Below are 21657 nucleotides of genomic sequence, written 5' to 3' on the forward strand. Positions count from 1 at the left end.
CATCCTTCATCGTTTTCACTGAGGCAGTTACAGCTTTCATCACCAGGAAAAGAAAAAACAACATACACTTGTATAAGATGTTGGAAAAAGTAGAAATTTAACCTAAAGTAAGAATCAAGTAATCATATTGTTCACTATAACATGCCTCTTTGATCACCCTAAACCGCATCATTCCTAAGTTCAAACCGAACACAGTCCAAACTTTGTGAAAGGCCAGTTCTCACTTTATATGCAAATGAAGACGAAGGGAAGGGGACGGGGATAAGAGGCTGCTGAGGAGCTTCAATAATCACTCGAAGGCTTTGGAGTAGCAGCCCTCGCAGTTGACTTTCCCACCGTGGAGGAACATACTGTCGAGAAGGTCTCCCATTGGCTTGCCACACACACCGCACTGAAAAATCCGGAGAATGTTATTAGAAAATGTAATTAAGAAAATATAGTGAAGAGCAGTGTTTTTATTCTCGAAACTGTCTCAAACTAATTCATGGCATTATAATACACAGTAAAAAAAAAAAAAAAAAACTGCTGTGGCTTTGAAAACACAATTTAGTGGTTAAAAACATGCAACGGCTAAATACAATTTATATTTCAAGACTTGTAGAAAATGACTATTATAGAACAAAGGTAATTATTATAAATATTAAAAGAATACTTTGACTTTTTGGGTCACTCGTTGGCTTTTTTGCCAGAGTTAGGTAATAAGATTGACACCACTCTCATGTCTGTCTGTCAAATACAATGCTACAGCCAGCAGCTTAGCTTAGCATAAACACAGGAAGCATAGAAACTGTGGAAACCAGCTCTGTCAAAAGTAAAAGAATCTGTCTACTAGCATCAGAGCTCACTCATTAACAGGCTGCATCTCATTTGTTTAATCTGTACAAAAACACAAAATGTGAAAATGAGGTGGTTTTCCATGTGCCAGGCTATTTCTTAGTCACTTCTTGGAGACTCACCATGTTATATTAAAGCTTTTTGTTAATCTTTAAAGCTGCTGGTAGGTGGAGTCTTGAAATATGGACAGAGCCAGGCTTCAGCCAGGCTCCTTCCCTGTTTCCAGTCTTTATGCTGAGCTGTAACTGGCTGATGGCTGTAATGCCATATTTACTCCACAGACACGAGAGTGGTGTCAACCTTCTCATCTAACTCTTGGCAAAAAAGAAAGCAAATAAATATGTTTACCAAAATGTCAAACAAGTTTTTTAAAGGGGAACAAAAGCTAAGTCATTCCCTTCAAGGACATGTGAATATATCCAACAATTTATAGTCCAATAAATTCCAAATGGTGTGTTCAGCAGAAGCGTGTCTGAGCAGATAGTGAGTTACCTTGAAGCAGGCAGGGTGGCAGTTGATACTGAGGTGCTCGATGGAGATCTTGGCATCGTTGCCCACCAGCTCTCCACAGTATGTGCAGGTGGATGACAGTGTGCTACTGGGGAGACACAGCGATTGCGACAAGTTAGTTTGGCCACTGGCTCAAGCAGCTCTCGTGCAACTGCAGCTCTGTCTGGTAAAATAACCTGTGACCCTGTCTGTCCTGTGTGAGAGAGCTTAATAAGTGTAAATAATCCTTTGATGTCCTCGCTTAGCCTCCTAATGAGCAGGCTTGGTGGAATTTCTGCCCTGCTGCTTGCACGTATCTGGTTTCATCAGAACTGGAGATAACAAGGCAGGAGGGAGAAAGGGCTCCGGCTTAAAGCTTGTTTCAAACAGGTTCCTGGGAGAAAGTGGATGGGCTGCTGCAAGAGCACTTGACACGTGTAATCTGACCCACGATAGAAACTAAAGGAAATGTATGTGCTATAAATTTGCATCATAAACATTTGAAATACTGAAAGAGGTTAAAGTGGCAGCCACAATACAAACACTGAAAACACTTGAAATGTGAGTTAAAACAGAAACGCTGAGAGAGATTAAAGTTTTCTCTGAAGCGTCAATTGCTGAGTGAAGTTTAAGTATCAGTTGGAGTGAAAGTGCCGAAAGGAGTTGAAATGTCACTCAAGAGGACGTGACGCTCTGATGAACCTGTTTACCTGTGGAATGTTCCAAGCAGGTGTTTTTGGAGCATTCCAAAAAAGAATTACAAAAATCAGTGAAGTTGATGAGGTCAACTTGTACTGTTTGTAATTGAGCATGTGTCAAAAACAGCCGAAGTTGTGGAATGCAGAAGAGCTGAAGACATTTTTGTGTATGTGTGTGTGTGTGTTGATCTGAGACCTGAAAGTGTCCCTGTGTACACACTGAAAGCAGCTGAAATGGAGCTGAAGTAAAGTCAGTTGATGTGTAACTGGTAGGTGAATTGCCATTTAAAAAGCAAAAGATGAAAGCAGCTGATGTGTCGTTTGGGGGGGGGCTTATAGCTTGTTTATTACAGGGACTTGTGTTATTACCTGTAGTAAGTGGACGGGCTGCTGTAGGAGTAACTGGCGGAGCTTGGTGTAAGATTACTTGGCACACTATGGAAAAAAGAGCACTGAGTTAATCATCATGAAGGCAGAGCTGAAGTTTAATCAATAATAACTGTTGTTAGATTGTGTAAATAACACATTGTTCCTACCCATCATTTGTGTCTTTGGCATTATGCAAGGACATCTCTGTTGCATTGACATACTCCTTCAAGTACACAAACCCCCTTGAGCAGACGCAGATGAAGGACAGAGTGAGTTAATGCAAGGTTAAAACATCAGCCATCACTTTAATTGTAATGTTTGTAAAATCACTCACCTTTTGGCCTCAGATTCTGGTGTTTGGACACGCTGGTCTTCTATCACAGTCCTGGAATATGTTTCATAAGTGCCGCAGCGTTAGTCTCTAATCTTTCACTCACTGAGGACAGTGGTGTGATGGGTTATACAGAAGGAGTCTACATCTGTCAAATGTAACTCAGGAGATAATCATTTTCTGCCATCGCTTGTTAATGGCATGCTGTTTAACGGGCTGTGATTTGACAAAAGGACATCTCTAATACACATCATTAATCTGACATCTGGAGACTGATAATTAGAGGGAAGGAAATGAGGGCAAATTGAAAGACAATGGAGGAGCAGATCTTGTCATTTAACTTCAGTAATAGAGTTGAGTCAGGAGTCCTGCTGCATCATACAAGAGTTGCAGGTATCTTTAGATCCAGACTGCAGTATTAAGCTGCATTCCCGCAGGTTTTGGCCTGAATCTCCCGCCCCCTAACTAAGACAGCTGTGTTACAAACACAGAGACAAAAGCAGACCTGGTGGGTGAACGTATAAAACAAGCCCAGATGACCTCAATATAAGTGGTATGCATCTGATTTTAAATGGATTTCATTAAATTAATTTCATATCCATGCAGCACCACATTGTGTTTACGTCCACAGAAGACAAAAAGCTCCAGTTAAGGCAGAGTGTCTTCACAAATTCAGCAAATCAACACACCAAACAGCAGAAAATAACACTCTGGAGAAAGAATTCTTGCATTATGCTGTTTGACGTTAACAAGATCATAAACTTACCGATCCATAACAGGCTCTGGCTCACTGTGTATCTCCCTGGAAAGTAAAGAAAGCTGTATTAGACTTTTACTGGAGGCTGAAGCAGTCAATAACCTGGATGGTATTCAGTGAACCAGAATTCTGCGGTTTTTATAAGTGTACGAAGCTGATCTTTCTGACTCTCGGCTCCAGAGGGGTCGAGGTTTATTGACCAGGTGTGGCCTGTTTTCTATTGTGCTGCAGCACTGCCTCATTCTGATCCCTCCTCCCATGCATTGGTACAGTGTAAACATCCCCTACATGCCTCTCATGCTCTCAACTCCTTCTAATCTCCCCAGTTTGTGATCACGAGATGTGAGTTTGAAGAATTTTAAATGCTTTTCACCTGATAGTGGTGATGCTTGTGACCGTCTGTGTATCCTCGGGGCTACAAAACAGACGGCATCCCAGCATTAGAATAAGTGTGGCAGTACAGGTGAAGAAGTGACAGCATTAAAGTAAAAACAAGTTGAGAAGAGATTGATTATTCTCTGACTGAGCCACCAGGAAGTTCCAGCTTGTATTTAGCTTGCTTTCAATTAAATGGTTGACAGGCGCTGAATTTTAAGGTGCTATAATCACATCCTGCTAAAATTGCGAAAAATAAAGTGGTTTAATATGCATTTAATGGGCTCAGCCACAGTGGAGATACCTTTCCTCCTCCTCCTCCTCCTCCTCTTCCTCCTCCTCCTCCTGCTCGTCTTCCTCCTCATCCTCTCCTGTGGTGACAGTATATACAGTGGGCAATGTCCACCTGTCCCATGGGGAGCCATTTTCGGTGGACCTTGAGCAAAAAGACATGACACTGCAGCATGAGAAGATGACAAATTCACACAAAAAGGTTGGAAGGGGATCTGCAGTTGTGAGGAAGGGTTGTAACAAATACATATCTGACCTATTTTTATCAGCACCAGTGCACAATGTTTTCTGGCTCAATGAGTAGATGCTGCAAAAGCCTCGTTACTTCACCGTAGTGAAAGGGAAGGAGGTTATGGCCATAAAAGGAGCAGATATGCACACGAGGCTCTAAATGAAAGAAAATGACTTACTTTCTCTCAAACATGACCACCATCTTTTGATCTGCGTCTTGGCCTTCCGGTTCAGCTTCTTGGCTGAGAGGGGGACATACATTGAAAGGCTTTTAGCACGTAATGGACATGGATGGGTGCATGTCGATGAATGAAGCACAGCGGGCCGCGTTGTATGGAAGCGTAAGAGTAAATCAAAGTGTGTCATCACCTCTCTTCTGTGTCAGACTGCTGAGGTGTGCTGATTTCCCACGAGTGTGCCCATGACCGCCTAGTGCTGAGACTGGAAAGACCAACATGGAGAGAGAGAGAGAGAGTGAGACAATGTGGAGACTATGACACATCAAGCATATCGGTCAAAGCTAATGTGCGCACTTCCTTTGCCCCGCACGTCTCGCTCATACATTCGTAACACAATTATGCACTAGGCTCAGTTTAATACCTTGTGGCGTCAGTGTTGATAGGGATGACATCGTCTGCAAGGGATTCCAACGCATTACCGCCCGTACTGTCAAACAAACGCACACAGAAAAAGGGGATGAAAACATAAAAAAACCATTAGAATTCAGGAACGGGGTGCCCGGGTGGCTTAAAGCACTGACTGTGTACTGCAGTGTCCCATCTCTTTACTGCCAGCGCTCTAATAAAGGCATAAAATGCTTTCACAAAAACTACAGGTGCACACGGGGAACAAGTCCCTGTCACACTGAACATAAAGAATTTTCTTTTCTTACGAGTTAGATTGGTTGACTAATTGATTAGTTGATCAAAAGAAAATTAACCGTTAGCAGCTTTGCCTGTCAATGAATTATTTCAGTTATTCGTCAAGCAAAAATACCAAATTTCTTTTGGGTCTAGCTTGTCTGTTTTTTATCATCAGAATGTGAATATATGTCTAAAATTATTTTTTGCTTATCTATTTATTGAAAAAATGACAACTCCATATCTAAAAACGTTGGGATGCTGTAAAACATAAATCAAACAGAATGTGATAACTTGTTAATGCTTTTTGTATTTGATTTCTGGACCTGAATTTATTGTTTCCTGTGGAAGTAGGTGACACACTGAACGCATAAAACAATGAAATAAAATCAATATTGACACTGATACTGATTATGGTTAATAGCTATTGTCATAGCCGACAAACTGAAGCCGCTGTAGAAACTCTGATCATATGTAGTAACATGAGAGTATCTTTGCTACACACTGAGGTTACATTATAGAAAAAAGGGGAATTTGCATTATCATTCTCATACCTGTTGATGGAAATATCTGAGAGGGGCTGGAGCAGGTCAGAGGAGCTGGAATAGAGAAAAGTGGCTCATAATCAGAAACTGCTGCATTATGCATGCCGAGATGCTATCTGGCTGGCTGGAAAACAGTCACAGCTCCAAACCAATATGATTACCTGTTAGGGGATGTGGTCCCTATCGGATATGGATCAAACGGATCAGCCGAGCTGAAAAACAATTTCACACTGATTTCACTCTCAATTGTCAGCATGGCCCATCTTGTGTCTGAGGAATTCTGATCACATTGACTCATAATGGAAAGATTTAATGCAGTTTGAATGGTAAACAGAAACACAGAGGAACCCGGGGCCAAACTCAATCAGAATCAGGATCTGGATGTGTTTGACAAATGGAAAGACTATTCTGCCGCCGAATGGGAAAATCAGTGTGTTTCAGCTTTACTTCACCTAAAATGAACCCTGATCCAAGTTACTACAACTAAACAGATCATTAAGGTTGTCAAATATGGTTCTTGACAAATAAACAAATATCTTTTCTCAACCATTAAACCTGATTTGTCAATTTAACTGGAATGAGAACCTTTCTTCCATTTTTTAAACATATTGCAAACACAGACATCTTAAAGCACTGAGATGTAGATAAAGTACCTTGATTCAGTGACTGTGGTTGTCCCATGTGAGCTCCAGGGATCTGCACTGTCCTCCTCGCTGCGCGGCAGCAAGAACGAAAAGGAAGGAGGATGGTACGGATGAATGGCATGATGGGAAGAGAAAAGAGGCCAAGTAAAGGTTAGCGTGGTTCTTCTCATACACTATTTACAATTTTAGAAAAGCTTGAAAACCCACTGAGCAATTTAACGAGCATGAAAACCATCTGAACAGTACAGAGGAGACAGAAGAGAGTGTGTGCGCTCTCATACCTTTTGTCAGTAATGATCACAGTTTTGGTGGTTGTAGTGACTGTCTCTGTGGGGCTGGTGGGCAGAGAGACAGGGAGGGTGAGTATAAATCATTACAAGGCATATCTGAATAAAATGCATTTCTGAGCAGGAACGGCTCTGCATAGATAGATAATTGTTTAAGAGCAGCCTGTCATCTCGCTGTACCTTTGTGTTTCTTTGGCTGTCTCATCTGTCTGCTTCTCCTCCTCTTGCTGCATGCTGACACTGGCGGAGACAAAACAAAGCCGCAATACTAATCAGCACAGAACATTCTCTTCTATTTCCAGTCGGGCTGCAGATAAGACGTGGCTTTCTGTTTCAAAGTATTACTCAGTTGCTTCAGGAATCTGCGACTTTGTTTCTATCTAACATGGAGCAGGGGGTTAAAATAGAATGCTGGAAGTAGAGGAGCCCTGATTTATGGATCAAACTTGAGGCGGATGGGATTTATTAAAAATCTTACACCTTCGGGGGGGCTGGCATGCTTGGCCCCTTCATTTGTAGTGATAAGACTTAATGGTACACAAGGAGGGAGGGCATCACATGTCCGTCTCTGTCTCACCTGCGTGCCTCTGTGTTGATTACAATGACATCATTGGCGAGGAGATCCAGCGTGCCACTGGTCTTTGCTGGGTCTGACTCACTGCAGACATCAAACACAAAAGTCAAACACAGAGCAGAGTGTGAAACTGCACATCCAACTCTGGAAAGGTAAGATAAGGTAATGCCTCCACTTGCTACTGACAAGGGAGCTATTGATTTTCTTCTGATGAAAGGATAATTCTTCGCATAACTCTGCATTTGGGGCTTGGGTGGGAAAGAGCTCTTCCTATACCTGTCTAGTCCGCTAAGCAGATCCTGGCTCCAGCGTCCTGGGCTGGGGGGAACAGGCTCTGCTGATGCCTCTGGACTGCGGAGGCGGAAGGAGGAGAGGAAGAGGAAGTGGAGAAGGTGATGAACAAAGGGGGATTTAGGATTCAGAGGAGATTTCAGAGCAAGAACAGGCCATTTGAGGTAGAGGAGTAAGGAGATTATTAGAAGTCCAACAGTGCCACCTTGTGGAAGATATTCGGAGGAATTCTAACGTGAGGATCGCTTATTTGCACAAATGGTGAGAATGGATTTTTAACAAACCCGTCACTGAGAGACAGGAGATCGTCTGTCATTGGTACACAGTTGCTGAGCTCCGGAGTTGGCTCCTGTTCAACACTGCAGACAGTAAGAGGAAAAGAAATATCAGTGCACCTGCTCTGGCAGGTACGCACTCATCTGTTACATTTTGGAGTACCATATTTAATCAAGGCTAATTTGGGACACCCTCTTGTGTGAGGAAGTTTTAGGCACCTGAAAATTGAGATGTGGGTTATTTTGTGATTACTTTGAAGTAAACACAGTGGCAGTTAGCCATTATCTGTTCTGCAGCCAGCCGTGCTATGACATGATGGAGAAAGTTGTTGGTTTCGTACCTGTTCCCTGAGGGTCGACTGTCCGCTGAGCCTCCCTCTTCCTCTGCCAGCACTGGCTCATCATCCTTAACGCTGCAGAGGAAACAAACTCTCATTATTAGATGATGTGTTGCTGAGGCTGGAAATGCTAATATGATTTTTTTTTTCTTCATATTGGTTTCGGCTGCTTTGCCTTTGTTCCAGTACCTGGTTGAACCCGTGTCGAAAGAAATGAGAGTGTCGGACAAGGAGGTGAGCGTGTCAACACTGGAGCTGTGAAAGTAGATGGAGATCAAACACGGGGCATGCCAGGGAAGCTTTCAATCACATGTGACAAGAATGAGAGCAAACACACCGTAGAAATACACAAAGAAAACCACCTGAAAGCACATTTGAAGCTTTGATATTCGTTAAATGTTATACTGAGGTTAACACTACGCGGTGGTGGTATTCAGAGTATTACCTTTGATACCATAGTTTTATTCCATTACAGGTGAAAGTCCTGCATTCAAAATTTTACTCAAGAAAAATACAGCATTGTCAATAAAATGTACTTTAAGTATCAAAAGTGGTTAATGAAAAAAAGTGCTCAATGCAGACAAATGGCCCTTGTGAATGTTATATTTCTATATATTAAACTACTGAATCATTATCTTTCATATTCAAGTTGACATTAAGTTGATCATTGTATGTAATATCCTACTATATATAAGCATGTAGCATGCAATAGTAATACTCACTTGCATTTAAAGTCAATGTACTTACTACACTTACAATGTTACTTTGCACCACTGATACTGTGCTACTATATGCGGCAGCATGGAAATCTTACCTTGGCTTTGGAGACGGCTCTGGTTCTGGTTCTGGTTCAGGTTCAGTGTTAACTGTAATCTCTGTGACAGCAGACACTGGGGCAGGTGAGAGGGGGACAGGTGACACTGGGGTAAGAGACACTGGAGCAGGTGATTCTGGGACAGTTGAAGCCTGGGCAGGGGATGTTGGGGCAGGTGATACAGGGGTTGGTAACGCTGGGGCAAGTTCAACCAGAGGTGTGTCAGCCTGCCCAGAAACATCTGAATCCTCCGGTTCTGGCTCTGCAGGGGCTGCTTGAACCCACTCAGGGATGAGTTCAGGGAGAGGAGTGGCCACCTTGGTGCACCCTGGCTTCATGTGTTCAAATGGGTCTTTCTCTGTAACAGACACTGGAGGGGAATCGTCTTTCACAGGGTCCGGGGCGGCATCCTCCTGCTTTGGTGCCAGCGGCTCATTAACAGCAACATCAGCAGCTGTCTTCACACTGGTGTCAACTCTGTCAACCACAAAGATAATGAATGAAACGGGGGGAACAGGAGTCACTTGTTGCGCTGCAAATAGTTGCGTGGCAGAGGACTCACATTTTCCGTGGCTTGGGCTGAGGCGCAGAGGCAACAGATGTGACAGGGACGACAGGAGGGGGGGGCGGAGTGCTGGCAGGTGCTGGAGTCGCAGCACTCTCATCATCATCAGTAATCTCCACCCTGCATATTTGTAGCCAAGCACACGTGCATGCATGAATGCAACTGACAGACAGATTGACGTCTGACTACACACTCACAGGTTTGTCTTCTCTTTCAAGGATATTGGAGGGATTTACCTTTTAGCCACAAATGACGGACTGCTGTTGTCCAATGAGGTGCGAGGTGCTTCTTCTTTAGACCTGAGGTTTTTCAAATCACACCTCTCATAAATACATCCATAAATCCTCCCCATTCACAATGAAGTGTGGGGGATTTTCTCACTTCTTTTACGATTTAAGAATTCCAGAAACAGGCTGAATGTTCAGATTAGGAGAAGGAGAGACTTAAGAGATACATACTCATATTTCTTAGCAGCAGAAAGCACATAAGACCGTTGCCTGACTGCAGATTTCTTCAGAACATTGCTGGCTGCCTCCGTCCTGTGAAATGAATCATCACCATGCTAATGTAATCTCTCTTCTGGGCATGTGAGTTCAAATTGGATGGTGTTTCTTTGCACGGGGAGAGCCTTACCGTTTCTCCTGCTCCTCTTTGCTAAGCTGGCTCTCCTGGACCTCTGAAGTGGACCTCACAGAGTGGGGGGCTCTGAGGAACAGAAGCACAAACATACGGCGCATGAAAATACATTTGCACTGGGCTGCCAGCAGTTAACCGGGGATCTGATTTGCGTGCGCTCACAGTTTCTTGTAGCTCTCAGAGGGTCTTTTGGTGAACTGTGTTGTTCCGCTGTAAAAAAGGAAAAAACAGGTGACATTAATGTGGAAACCAGACTCATAGTCTTTAATGAGAGTATTAACTCTGCTTATTCAAAAGAAGCTCTTACCTAAAGCCGTTATATGTTGGGGATGGAGCAGGCTTGTCTAGTTTAGTGGAAATGCCTCTGAAAGAGAAACGAAGAGCGTGAGTAAATACTGTGTCACCTTCAATGTAGTTATAAAGTTCCAATTTTTCAGTGCTCAGATGTGCCTGCCTCTGTCTGTCTGAATGTGCAAGTGCTGGTCTTACCTGATCATGAATGCTGATTTTGGTGCTCTGAAATCAAAACAGATACTCCTTATCAGCACAATCATACTTTGTGGGAAGATACCAAGTGTTTGGGAGATAACATTAGAAACCTGTGTTTACCTCTCAGGGTCAGTCTTGGTGGTTGGCGGAGTGGGTTTTGTGGGTGACGGCTCTGGACTGGTCTCAATAGGGGCTCCATTCACACGGCCGGCCCTCACTTCAGCTAACCTGCATGGACGTACAAGAGCTTGGTTTTGTCTATTCAGTGAGTGAGCGCTGCATAATATGGACAGGACCCTCTTCAAGCGTGTGGTTTACCATGGTTTCTCCTCTGTGGATTCAGCCTGAGGTTGACTGCGGCGCTGCAACCAGCTGCAATCGTCCTTCAGCTTGGTCCGCACTTTGGTGGTACGGAACACAGTTGCTTTGTCTCCCTCTGAGACACAAACATGTGCAAGTCACACACCCAGACACCATCTGAGATATTATATGCACTGTAGCTGCATGATGGCATGCATGATATTTAGTCCCCTTTGGGCCTACACCCAACACATAATGAACCACTTTTTATTTTGCATTTGATCAGGACAATGACAGACCAGAATTAAGAGTCACCAGCCTGCAGCAGTGACGCGCCCTCTGCTCTTATTGGAGGAAACACGTCATATCACATTCAGATCAGGTCAGTCAGCCAGCTCACCTTGTGACATGCTTGTTCTAGAGGCTTGTCCCTCGCCTTTGTTCAGTTTTCTTCACAGGCCGCCTGAAAAATATTTTGGAACAGAATCCAGACAGGGATCGTGTCAAAAGAAATTGTGCAATTCATTACGACACAGTTTCAAAATGGTCGTTCCCACGCCACACTCCCTCCCAATAAGGAATATGTACTCGGTAAAGAATTCCTCAGTCTCATCCTTGAGATATGTAGATGATCCTGTCCTACCACTTTCTCAAAAAAAAAAAATACTGCTGTTGCTGAAATGTGAATGGACACACACACACACACACACACACACACACACACGCATACATATCCCCCTTTGTGTTTGAACACAAAATATACTTGCAAAGAGTATCTATGTGATCAGGTAAACATTGCTTCCATTCACACATATCCAAATTAGCTGATCCCACAATTATTTACAGTCAAAAAAACAGTTTGAACTGTTCAAAGGCAAACTTACTTGCGTGGTTAACTGAAGGACAAAGGGAAAATAATACTGAAACACTGATGAGTGCTTATCTGAAAGTTGGCCCGGGCTACAGTTCATGCAAAATTGTGGAGTACTGCCAAATTCAGAATGCAAATATAAAAGTGGAGCTCCTGGGAATGTGAATCCACTCCTCAGTGGCACAATGCTACAGTATCACTTGAGGATATTTGCCACAATATTGGTGACAGAACACATACACAAAGGGCTCACAAAGCATATTTATCCTGGGTTTAACACATTGGTCCACATTAGATAAATGATTGATGAGGAGCAATAGCATTTAGGGTGAGCGAGGAGCAGGACGGACGACTCTACAGGCAAGCAATGATGACAGGGAAACACTCAGACAAATGAGAGGGCAAACACTGACAGTCACCTGTTAACAGCCTGATAAGTTCTACTTTCTCTGTTCTGACAGCTCTAAATACACAACCCACCCAGGTAATTTGCTGTCTTTAATAACACACCTGCCAGCCACAGCACCTACCTGCTTTCACTTTATTTCCAGCAGAGTAACGTCCTCCCAGCTCAGTCTGTGGTAGTCTGTCCCTGTGACTATGGCTGGTGTGAGCAGAGGGAAGTCTTTCTCTGTCTGACAGGTGTCTCTGTCCCCTGAGCTAGAGAACAGGTACAGGCGTGAGAGCTGGCAAGCCCAGCCAGTCATGGGAGGTATAGTTGTGGGGTGGAGCAATACGTGTTTGTCTATCTCTCTGTGTGTGTGTGTGTGTGTGTGTGCGTAGTAGAGGTTGCTAAGAACTCATTTTGTTTACTACATCTGTGCTTTGTTCGTGGGAGTCAAGCAAGCACATACCTGTCGCACAGGTGGCTGACGATCAATTTTGAGAGCAAGGGAGGGAAAGGGAAAGAAGAGCGCGACAGCAAGGTGCACAGCGGGGCATACATAAACGGAGGTGACTCGCAGCAACATCTCCTCTGGGAACGCTGCTCTCATGCTCACTGGGTAGGAAAATCCAGGAAGCACAGACATCATTAAAATGAGATCAAGACACACAAGTGATCTGAGATAACAAACAGAAACAGTGGTCCGCACATCAAGAGAGATAATATCAAAGCCAATCTTGACATGAGAAAATGAATATATTGAATTCTACTTTTATATCTGAAAAAAACGTTTCAGTACTTTCATGTGTTTTTATACAAATAAAACTTTGCAGATCAAATTTGCCACATCATTAGAACCTGATAAAAGACGGTTATGACTTCGTTTAACCTTTTGTAGGACATATTCTGGGCAGAAAGGCAGATGAAAGCCTATTATAAACAGTGTTTGCTCAATGAGAGTGAAAGCGTTTCTGCTTGTATGAAAGATGAGAAAAATGAGTCAATGCCAACAATTTCTCAAACAAACTGCAAGAAAAAGCAGTCTGAGCACCTGGCCACAATGTGCACTCTTAGAAAACACAACATGGAAATTATCCGACCACTATTTCTATGCAAAAACCAGCCTCACACATGCTGTGCATAGATTTACAAAGCCTTTTCAAATCAGAAAAGGGTGTGAATAGATTTCGCAACATGTCAGCGAGAGCGGGTGGAAGAGGAAATTAGCAAGTCTGAGAGCCAAAGTTTCACTCTGGTGAGCACATTGGCAAGTGTAAACGCTCACCTCTATTATCTACCTGGATCCCTCTTCTCTTCCCCTAAACAAGAAACCAGTCGGACAGCCTTGCCTGGTGGCGTTGACTCTAGCAGTGAATCATTAGGGTGCTGCTGGCGCAGAATTAAAACGAGAATGCAAAGTATCTGAGCTTAACTACCTCCTTCTTGTCACCAAGCCAAGACAAGGAATGACAAAAATTCTTCTTCATCCAGAAAAGGGAAACCTCTGTAGCAGCTAATTAATATATTTAACATGAATGCTGTGAAAATGAGGCCCTGTCATATCTCAAAGTTCAGCAGTTTTCTAACTTTGTCATCATGAAAATGACACAATCATTGCCCATCCCATTCTTGTATTCCATGACTGTCCTTCAGTGGCATTCAGCAGATTGCCTAACTCATAAAAACACACGCCGTCCTGTTGATACAAAGAATCTAATAGCACAGACAGCTCAGCGTCATAGAGGAGCTCCCATATGTGATTGTTGGCCATCCCAAAGAATGGGAAGACTCTGTGATGCCTGTCTTAAAACAATGCTCACATGGCCATTTAAAGACTGAAGCAGTTCAGCTGAAGACAATATGAGACTTCAGCAGCATCTTGGAAAGTTTCAGTGTTTTTAGTGCTAAATTTACTTTTTGCTTTCCCCAAACAGTGTTTCTTTGTTAAGCTACAATGAAGGTGTAGTCACACAAAGAGAGAACATTGTACTAAAAACACAATAAGTTTGGAAGATAGCTAATGATTTGTCAATCACAGACTCCTAAAGCCGCATAAAAGCTTTGGCTGGGCTTTGAAATGTATTTTCACAAAGAACAAAGTCTGCACATTTGTCCCCTTTTTTTTGCTTTGGAGGAGCATTAGGACCTTTCATGGCCAGTATAGACAGGAAGAACAATTATAGCAACCAAAAACAGATTCAGTGTACAAATGGGTATGTCTGCTTTGAAGACAAACTTTGCCTCTGATCTTTAGTGAAAAGGCCTGCTTCACAGTCGCCATTCTTCCTCACTGTCAAGATATTGGATGAGGATGAGGTCGGGGCTTTGTGCGAGCCAGTCAAGTTCTTCAAACCAAAGCCCAGAAAACCATTTCTTTATGTGCATGGTGTTGGAGTATTGTTCTGTTCAAACAAAAAAGGGCCCATCCTAAACTGTTGCCATAAGTTAGAGGCTCACTGTTGTCTAAAGTATCACTGCATACTGCAGCATTAAGACTTCTCTTAATTCAACCCAAGGAGCCTCTTCGACTAAATAAAACCACCCCAGACACACATCACCTTGTCTACACACGTTTGGCCACAAACTGTAAAAGCAGTAATAACTTTAAGAATCACTGTCATGCAAGTGGCATCCGGACAATCATCTTTTAGAGGAATGTATTGAGGCATTTAGACATAAACAGCAGCATCCAGATGTGTGTACAGCAGCACACAAGTGAAACACATGGAAATACAACAAGAATATTTCTACATGTTTGCAGTTTACACAGTGGAAAGTCAGTATGTTCGAGTACTCATAATCTGTGCTTTTAGCAGTGACTAAGAGTCTTAAAACTTTTAGAAGACTGCAGTGTGTTGACCAAAGCCAGGGCCATCTGCTGCCATCTGCTGGTGTACATGGTACATAAACATTGAAAAGGCACACAAATGCTTCACATTGATAAATGTCTGTTCCCTCATCTTGAATTGTCCATTCAGTGCAACCTGATGACCTTATGCCCACAGGCTTACATTTCTCAACAGTCTCCACATCCATTCCACCATCAAGCCCCGTTTCTGAGGTGAGGGTAGCTCTGCACTGTGCGTGCTATCCCCTCCTTCAGGCCGACTACCGGCTTGTAGCCCAGCTCCTGCTTGGCGCGGTCACAGCTGTAATAGTGGTGGGTTCCAGCCAGGGCCACTCTCATTGGTGTAAAGGTGGGTTTAAAGGACACTAGAGGGCGCAGGATCACGGCCAGCAGCCAGAGGAGCAGGGCCAGTCCGTACACAAGGGCATACGGGAGGTGGTAGCGGGGAGCAGCGTATCCCAGAGCCACCAACACCTCAGACATGAAGTCCCAGAATCTAACTGGCTCGTCATTGGTGATGTGGTATGGCTGAAAGTGAAGCGGACAATACGAGATATAAGATGTGTGAACTTGAAATTCAGTTTGCAAAGCATCCACGAATGAAAATTCTGACCCTGAAGAAGGTGTGTAACGACGATTTCATGGGCAGAATCCTTAAAACAGCAGCACCACAGGGTTGACTCTAAGTCTGCTTTTATTCTCACTCACTTTTCCACATGTGGGGGAGTCTGGCCTCAGGCGCTCAGCAGCCAGGATGTGGCCATGAACCACATTCTCTACAAAAGTGAAATCCACCAGATTGGTGCCATCACTGAAGAAAACAAAGACAGAGGATGTAAAATAACAAGAATCAGAGCATTTAATCATTCAGCATACTGGTACAACAGTCTGTGGGCTGAGCCACTGCCTCACTACAGTGTAATGTAAATACATGCTAAAATTATATTAGAAGTTTATTCTGGTCAACAAGTTAGCAACAGTAAGGGTAGGAGGGTTAGCAGAGCTAGCTCTGAAAACTGGTGCATCTATTGCCTTCACAGGCAGTTGATAAAATAGCAGCATGAACCACTTCAGGTCAGTTTTGTAGGTTTAAACACTGCACAGGTTTGATCAAGGTGAACATTGATATCTAAAGTTAGCTAGCTGTACATATTTGTATATTTGGCTATTTTAAAGTGTTTTTTTTTTAAAACAAGAACCACTTATTCTATTTCTAATAGTAGAGTAAACTAGTTGGATTGGCATCAATGCAATAAATCCTAATGCTCCTTCCACCTACCCAATAATGAACTTCATCTTGCCCCTGCGAGCAGTGTCCACTAGGATAGGAACCAGCTGTGGGTCCCGAGGGCCAAATATACCATGAGGCCGGATGGCAACTGTGAGGAAACCTTTCTCCTTGTCACAAGCCTCAAGGACCAACTGAAATAGAAAGGCAGCAGAAAATATTCAAGTCTTCACACTGTAAAACAGGAGGTGGTGCAAAAGCGTGCTCTGATCATTTGATCTCTCTCGTAGGTGTGTCTGATTGTGAAAGGCCTGCAGTAGATGACACACAAATAACAGAGGAAGTGCATGAAAGATGCATCGACTACTGCTGAAGACACTGTTTTGTCAATGTTGTATGAAATTGTAGCTATGTGCAAATCAGAGTCTCCACCTCGAACTTGACTTTTGGCTGAGGAAGGAAAAAAATTCCAAAGTGGAGAAAACAAACTGGGCTACACTGGTGAAAGCACTAAATCCCATTTAAAAACACCGCTGTCCTACCTTTTCTTGCTCAATCTTGGTTTCTGTGTAATAGTCGATGGGCTTCTTGGCGTACGGTAGATCCTCTCTCCCATTCTTGATATCTGTCCCTTCGAACACCACACTGGCACTGCTTGTCAGGACCAGTTTCTGGCAGAATCAAGGAGTTAAACCACTTCAATGTCATCTTTCATCCTTGGATAGGAAAAAGCCTAGTCTGTCATTGCCTGGCTGCCCCCCCCCCCACCTCACCTGTACTCCAGCCTCGATGCAGGCCTGAATGACGGTGCGTGTGCCCTGAATGTTGACTCTCTCAAACAGCCCACGGTCATCGCTGGCAGGGGACGGGGAGGCACAGTGGAAGACCAGGGACACGTCTTTCAGAGCTGGCAGCAGAGCCTGAGGCACAATGTGACAGACACTTCACAGCTATTGACAATTTCATGAGAAGTCATAGTCCAGGCCACAGATCTTTTTTTTTTTTTTTTTTTCTTTTTAAAGTCTTTTGAGGTAAGTCTCAAATGCTCATTGGCAAACTGAAAGTCAACTACAAGTATTTCAGGCCTCTGAAGGCTTAAAAAAGACACTGCATTTGAACATTTTCCTCATAATTTATGCTAAATAAACTTCATGGCCTACATGTCACTGTCACTTATTTACTTAAACATTGTTCCAGAAGTTTACCAGGTCAAGGATGAGTGCTAGTCTCACCTGTTTGTCGCAGAGGTCTCCCAGGTGGAAGGTGACACCGGGCAGCTCGTAGCTCTGGCGGATGTCAAACACAGAGACAGAGTAGCCTCGGTCCAGCAGCTTCTCCACCAGGTGTCTGCCCAGGAAGCCAGCCCCGCCGACCACTGTGCACCGTTTACTGCTCTGTATGACGCAAAGAAAGCCCTTATAGATACTTTCCAAAAATTAAACAACACTAGCATAACGAAAAGTTAAAGCACATTTGCACCGTTGAAAATGTTCAAACTCACCGGTCGAACGCGCGTGGCCATGAGTGAAAAGCGACCAACAGGTGAGAGAGACTATCAGGACTTGAAACAGGAGCTCTGGTGAAAATGTAGAGAAAAGTGTTCTTAATTCTAAATACGTGACAACTTTTAACATAAGCAGCGCGCGGTAATGTACTATTTACCCGTAGTCAACGCGTGCAACCCCGCAACACACGACCCATGAACTGTTTGAATCAGCTGAGTGAGAAATGCTCTGTGATTGGTCGAGCCAAAGCTCAGCACAAAGGTGACGTTCAACAATAGCCAATGGTGTACGGAGTACGTCAAAGAACGCCACAATTTAAACCAATCAGAACTCACAAAGAGATTATATCCGCCTCCTAGCTGAAAAACCACGCCCTCTGACATACAACAGACCAATACAGAGAGGCAGAGAGAAAACTGTGTGTTGTCATCAATATTGGTCGTGTCTCTCTTCCTCTGGCGTTTATTTATTCTAGTATTTGTTTGTTTGTATATTGAGGGAAAAAACATGGGAAACAATAAAGAACCAGTGTCCACATAACTGCCAAACAGTGGTTGATTTTTGACCGCTGCAAGAGTGCAAATTGAACGACTGCATGAAGGAGGAATGTGTAACAGGAGAAAAAAATATATAGTAATTTGAGAAACGGACAAAAGTAAAAGGAAAAAAATAGTATCAAAATAGAGTTAAAGCATATATTTGAGAACATAACTGAGATGTGAGTAACCACACTTGTGCCACGGAGTGTACTGATCCTTCCATTGATGACATGCTTTCTTCAGAAGTGACAATTTCTCTCTGGATCAGAGGCCGTGGATGTTGGCAATATCTAGGGAATATAAGAGCTTTTATTATACAATCATTATCTTATTATTTTATTATAATTACCATTTTATTACAATAATTAGGTATTCTCTATAATTCCGTCTCTATATGATTTCCCTCTTTTCCAAAGAGCTGAGGTGAATTTTCTGACCGTGTCGTGCCCCGTGATCCTCAGCAACCAATCAGCTGTTTGCCCGACTGGAGCGTTTGATATCCATTACCGTGTGTGCCTGTTCGGTTTCTCCTTTACTTCTTCAACGTCCATAAACAATCGTCTGGTCTGCTGACACAAAGGGTGAACAAATCAAACGAACCAGCTCCATGACAGCGGCAGCTGAGCAGCAAAACCTGTGTCTGCTGTTAGCTAGTTAACGTTTATTTTCTGCACCTTTTGGTGGCTGTTCCTGCGAAATAAATACACCTTTTTGAGGAATAAGAAATTATCTCAGACTCAGTGTGAGTAAACTGTTAATGCGAGCACCTGATGTGAAGTGTACACCGTTTCATCATCTCCTTCTCCTCCTCCCTAAATGGCTTCGTAGCCCTGAGGAAAACATTGATTGCCTAATAGATCTGCAGTTCTTTTTGTCAATCAGGTATACAAGAACTGATGGTGAGTACATATGTTTCACGATAACCTAAATCTATGTGATGCTGCATTTGAGCCACACGTGACGGATATTTCCATTATTCTTTATTCTATTGAACAGCTATTTGGCTTTATAGAAACCTCTCAGATTCTGATGTCATCATGGACGTGATTGCTCTTGTGTCTGCAACCATTTCTACTTTTTCTTTGCCTCTGCCTCACCTCCTGTTTCCCCACCAGGCGACCAGTGCCAAGAGACCATCCCTGCAGGGTCCTGTGCCACCTCCTCGCAAGAAGACCACCCCCAAACCAGAGCTGACCGAGGAGCAGAAGCAGGAGATCAGGGAGGCCTTTGAGCTGTTTGACACCGATGGATCCGGGTACATCGATGTCAAGGAGCTCAAGGTAAAAGTGCTCGAAAACTGATTGCAATCAACACGTGTCGGCGGGGTGGGGGTGGCAGCTTTCTTATTTGTGCCTCACTCGCCACCTTTCTCACACTGTGCCAGGTCGCCATGAGAGCTCTGGGGTTTGAGCCGAAGAAAGAGGAGATCAAGAAGATGATTGGTGAAGTGGATAAGGATGGCACAGGGAAAATCTCCTTTGCTGACTTCCTTGCTGTCATGACACAGAAAATGGTAGTAATCTACTGTATGACTGTATGCATCGGCATTGTCTTTCATTTCTCTTTCATTTCAGCCCCATTTAGATTTCCCATTGACTTTTACTGGTATTGCTTTTCATTGGCACTCACAAACTCTGGCCACATTTCTTTGAGTTAAGATGTGGTTGTTCCATCATCTGTCCTTCGCTGTGTGGCAAAACAACTCTCCATCTTCTCCAATTTTAGGCTGAGAAGGACTCCAAGGAGGAGATCCTGAAAGCTTTCCGTCTGTTCGATGACGATGAGACAGGCAAGATCTCATTCAAAAATCTGAAGAGAGTAGCCAAAGAGCTTGGGGAGAACCTCACAGATGAAGAGCTGCAGGTATAGCACATAACTATGTGACAAAACAACATTCAGATACGTGAATGCGTCAGTGCCGACACACCGTCTGCTTGTGAATAACATCAAACTGGCTTGACTTGCCTCCTCCTTCCCTCCGTTCTCCTTTTCACTTCCTCTCGTGTTGTGTGTTTGTGAAGGAGATGATAGATGAAGCAGACAGGGATGGAGACGGAGAAGTGAACCAACAGGAGTTCCTGCGCATTATGAAGAAAACCTGCCTGTACTGAAGGAAGTGCATGACATCAGTGTTGGTGATGTCGAGGGGACCAGCGGTGGTTTTACATTTGATGCTGCTCGTGTATCTACTTCTGTCTCAAAAATCCTCAAAACCCTTGTTATTGTGTTGTGCCATACGTTTCCACTAACTGTCACATACTACACTGGAAGGAAATTACTTAAGACTTGAGCACAAAGTCTGGTCAAATGCCAAATTATCCTCCTTTGATTTACATGATAATCTACATTACAGTTGCCAAAAACAGGAAGAGAAGAAGCTCTTTCTTGTTTGGAATGCTGCATACTTTTACGAAGAATACGCCCAGAATATTATTTAGAATATCTGTATTATTTGTTGTCAAGAAATTCTCAGTGCCTACGTCAATGCAGTGACAAACACAGTACATTCCAATGCTTTGATTAATAATACAGTGTGTGCATTAAGCGTCATCCATCTGTAGATCGTTTGGTTTATACGGATACCTCCAGTGTTTCATGTCATGGCTCTTGTATGCTGGTCCTCCAGAGAAATATACAATGTGAGCAGATGGCTAAGCTCTGATGATGGGGCAGTGCTGTCTCACTTCAGTGCTACCTGTGGATTTGTGCCTGTGCCTCTTGAAAGGGGTGGTCATCACAATCAGGGAAGCTGCCCGACCTCTCTGACCTGCACGCCTTCCCGCTGTCTTAAAAATATGATGATGGTGTGTGTGTTTTTCTTGTAGCATTGAGTATTTATCCCCCTGCATTCTTGAATGTTTTGTATAATACATAGTGACTTTGATGAGTAGATATATACCATGTAAGTGTAAAGGTACAAATGAAACATATTGAAGCAAGTCGTCCTGTCTTTTATTTGCCATTATTGTATGCATCAGTGTCTCTTGTAGTCATCAGTGTTTGAACAGCATGACTCTGCTTTTTATCTCTTATGCACATCATTAATGCTTCATTTGATTCCACTGATGTTAATAAACACGTATTGTTTGTTGCTAAAATGCAAACAGATTACAGGAAGGTGCTGCTACCTTACCACAGCGTGTTGACGCAACCAAGCTCACTAATTCAAACAAGTAAATTTAAGGTGTGAAGCAATAAACGTGGACAGCCTACTGTGCCGAATGGGAAGATACTGCTCCTCTCATTCAGGCAGCACAGGGGACAATTGTTAAATTTAATAAATAGCAG

At 43.3% G+C, this 21657-nt stretch overlaps 3 protein-coding genes across 4 annotated transcripts; 1 reads left to right on the forward strand and 2 right to left on the reverse strand.

Annotated features, from left to right (window-relative positions):
* Positions 1-42: 42 nt before the first annotated feature.
* On the reverse strand, positions 43-12527 carry znf185 (zinc finger protein 185 with LIM domain). 2 transcript variants are annotated; one of them, XM_076738964.1, is made up of 33 exons: positions 12395-12527; positions 11394-11456; positions 11012-11129; positions 10814-10921; positions 10694-10720; positions 10512-10568; positions 10367-10414; positions 10202-10273; positions 10027-10107; positions 9805-9867; positions 9566-9688; positions 9004-9480; positions 8379-8444; positions 8193-8264; positions 7861-7935; positions 7562-7636; positions 7289-7369; positions 6892-6951; positions 6706-6759; positions 6434-6493; positions 5942-5992; positions 5790-5834; positions 4976-5041; positions 4745-4816; positions 4555-4617; positions 4158-4289; positions 3852-3893; positions 3488-3523; positions 2725-2775; positions 2558-2632; positions 2391-2456; positions 1327-1429; positions 43-391 (listed from the first exon to the last, which is right to left on the reverse strand). In XM_076738964.1, the coding sequence occupies exons 2-33, from the start codon at positions 11401-11403 to the stop codon at positions 290-292; spliced, it is 2631 nt and encodes an 876-aa protein (XP_076595079.1). In that variant the 5' UTR covers positions 11404-11456; positions 12395-12527; the 3' UTR covers positions 43-289. The 2 variants fall into 2 exon arrangements, with proteins under 2 accessions (XP_076595079.1, XP_076595078.1); XM_076738963.1 differs by having other exon boundaries at positions 1327-1432.
* A 2371-nt stretch (positions 12528-14898) lies between these two features.
* On the reverse strand, positions 14899-18031 carry nsdhl (NAD(P) dependent 3-beta-hydroxysteroid dehydrogenase NSDHL). The gene is made up of 7 exons (XM_076739443.1): positions 17827-18031; positions 17558-17719; positions 17099-17245; positions 16868-16996; positions 16377-16519; positions 15806-15908; positions 14899-15625 (listed from the first exon to the last, which is right to left on the reverse strand). The coding sequence occupies exons 1-7, from the start codon at positions 17845-17847 to the stop codon at positions 15293-15295; spliced, it is 1038 nt and encodes a 345-aa protein (XP_076595558.1). The 5' UTR covers positions 17848-18031; the 3' UTR covers positions 14899-15292.
* Positions 18032-18961: 930 nt separating this feature from the next.
* On the forward strand, positions 18962-21308 carry cetn2 (centrin, EF-hand protein, 2). Its single transcript, XM_076739758.1, has 5 exons — positions 18962-19268; positions 19485-19649; positions 19754-19882; positions 20095-20232; positions 20391-21308. The coding sequence occupies exons 1-5, from the start codon at positions 19266-19268 to the stop codon at positions 20478-20480; spliced, it is 525 nt and encodes a 174-aa protein (XP_076595873.1). The 5' UTR covers positions 18962-19265; the 3' UTR covers positions 20481-21308.
* The last annotated feature ends 349 nt before the right edge of the window (positions 21309-21657 follow it).

This window comes from Chaetodon auriga, chromosome 9 (genome assembly GCF_051107435.1).
Source record: "Chaetodon auriga isolate fChaAug3 chromosome 9, fChaAug3.hap1, whole genome shotgun sequence".
NCBI lineage: Eukaryota > Metazoa > Chordata > Actinopteri > Chaetodontiformes > Chaetodontidae > Chaetodon > Chaetodon auriga.

Excerpts from the sequence above, each read along its gene's own strand:
- znf185 (XM_076738963.1), bottom strand. Across the intron at positions 6,494-6,705 it reads GTGATCATTACTGACAAAAG|CGAGGAGGACAGTGCAGATC; the intron begins GTATGAGAGCGC and ends GCTGCCGCGCAG. Across the intron at positions 4,817-4,975 it reads ATCAACACTGACGCCACAAG|TCTCAGCACTAGGCGGTCAT; the intron begins GTATTAAACTGA and ends TGGTCTTTCCAG.
- nsdhl (XM_076739443.1), bottom strand. The coding sequence starts at position 17,847 with ATGGCCACGCGCGTTCGACCG. Across the intron at positions 16,520-16,867 it reads CCAAGATTGAGCAAGAAAAG|TTGGTCCTTGAGGCTTGTGA; the intron begins GTAGGACAGCGG and ends TTTCTATTTCAG. Across the intron at positions 15,626-15,805 it reads ACTCCCCCACATGTGGAAAA|CCATACCACATCACCAATGA; the intron begins GTGAGTGAGAAT and ends CTTCACTTTCAG.
- cetn2 (XM_076739758.1), top strand. Across the intron at positions 19,650-19,753 it reads TCGATGTCAAGGAGCTCAAG|GTCGCCATGAGAGCTCTGGG; the intron begins GTAAAAGTGCTC and ends ACACTGTGCCAG. Across the intron at positions 19,883-20,094 it reads CTGTCATGACACAGAAAATG|GCTGAGAAGGACTCCAAGGA; the intron begins GTAGTAATCTAC and ends CTCCAATTTTAG.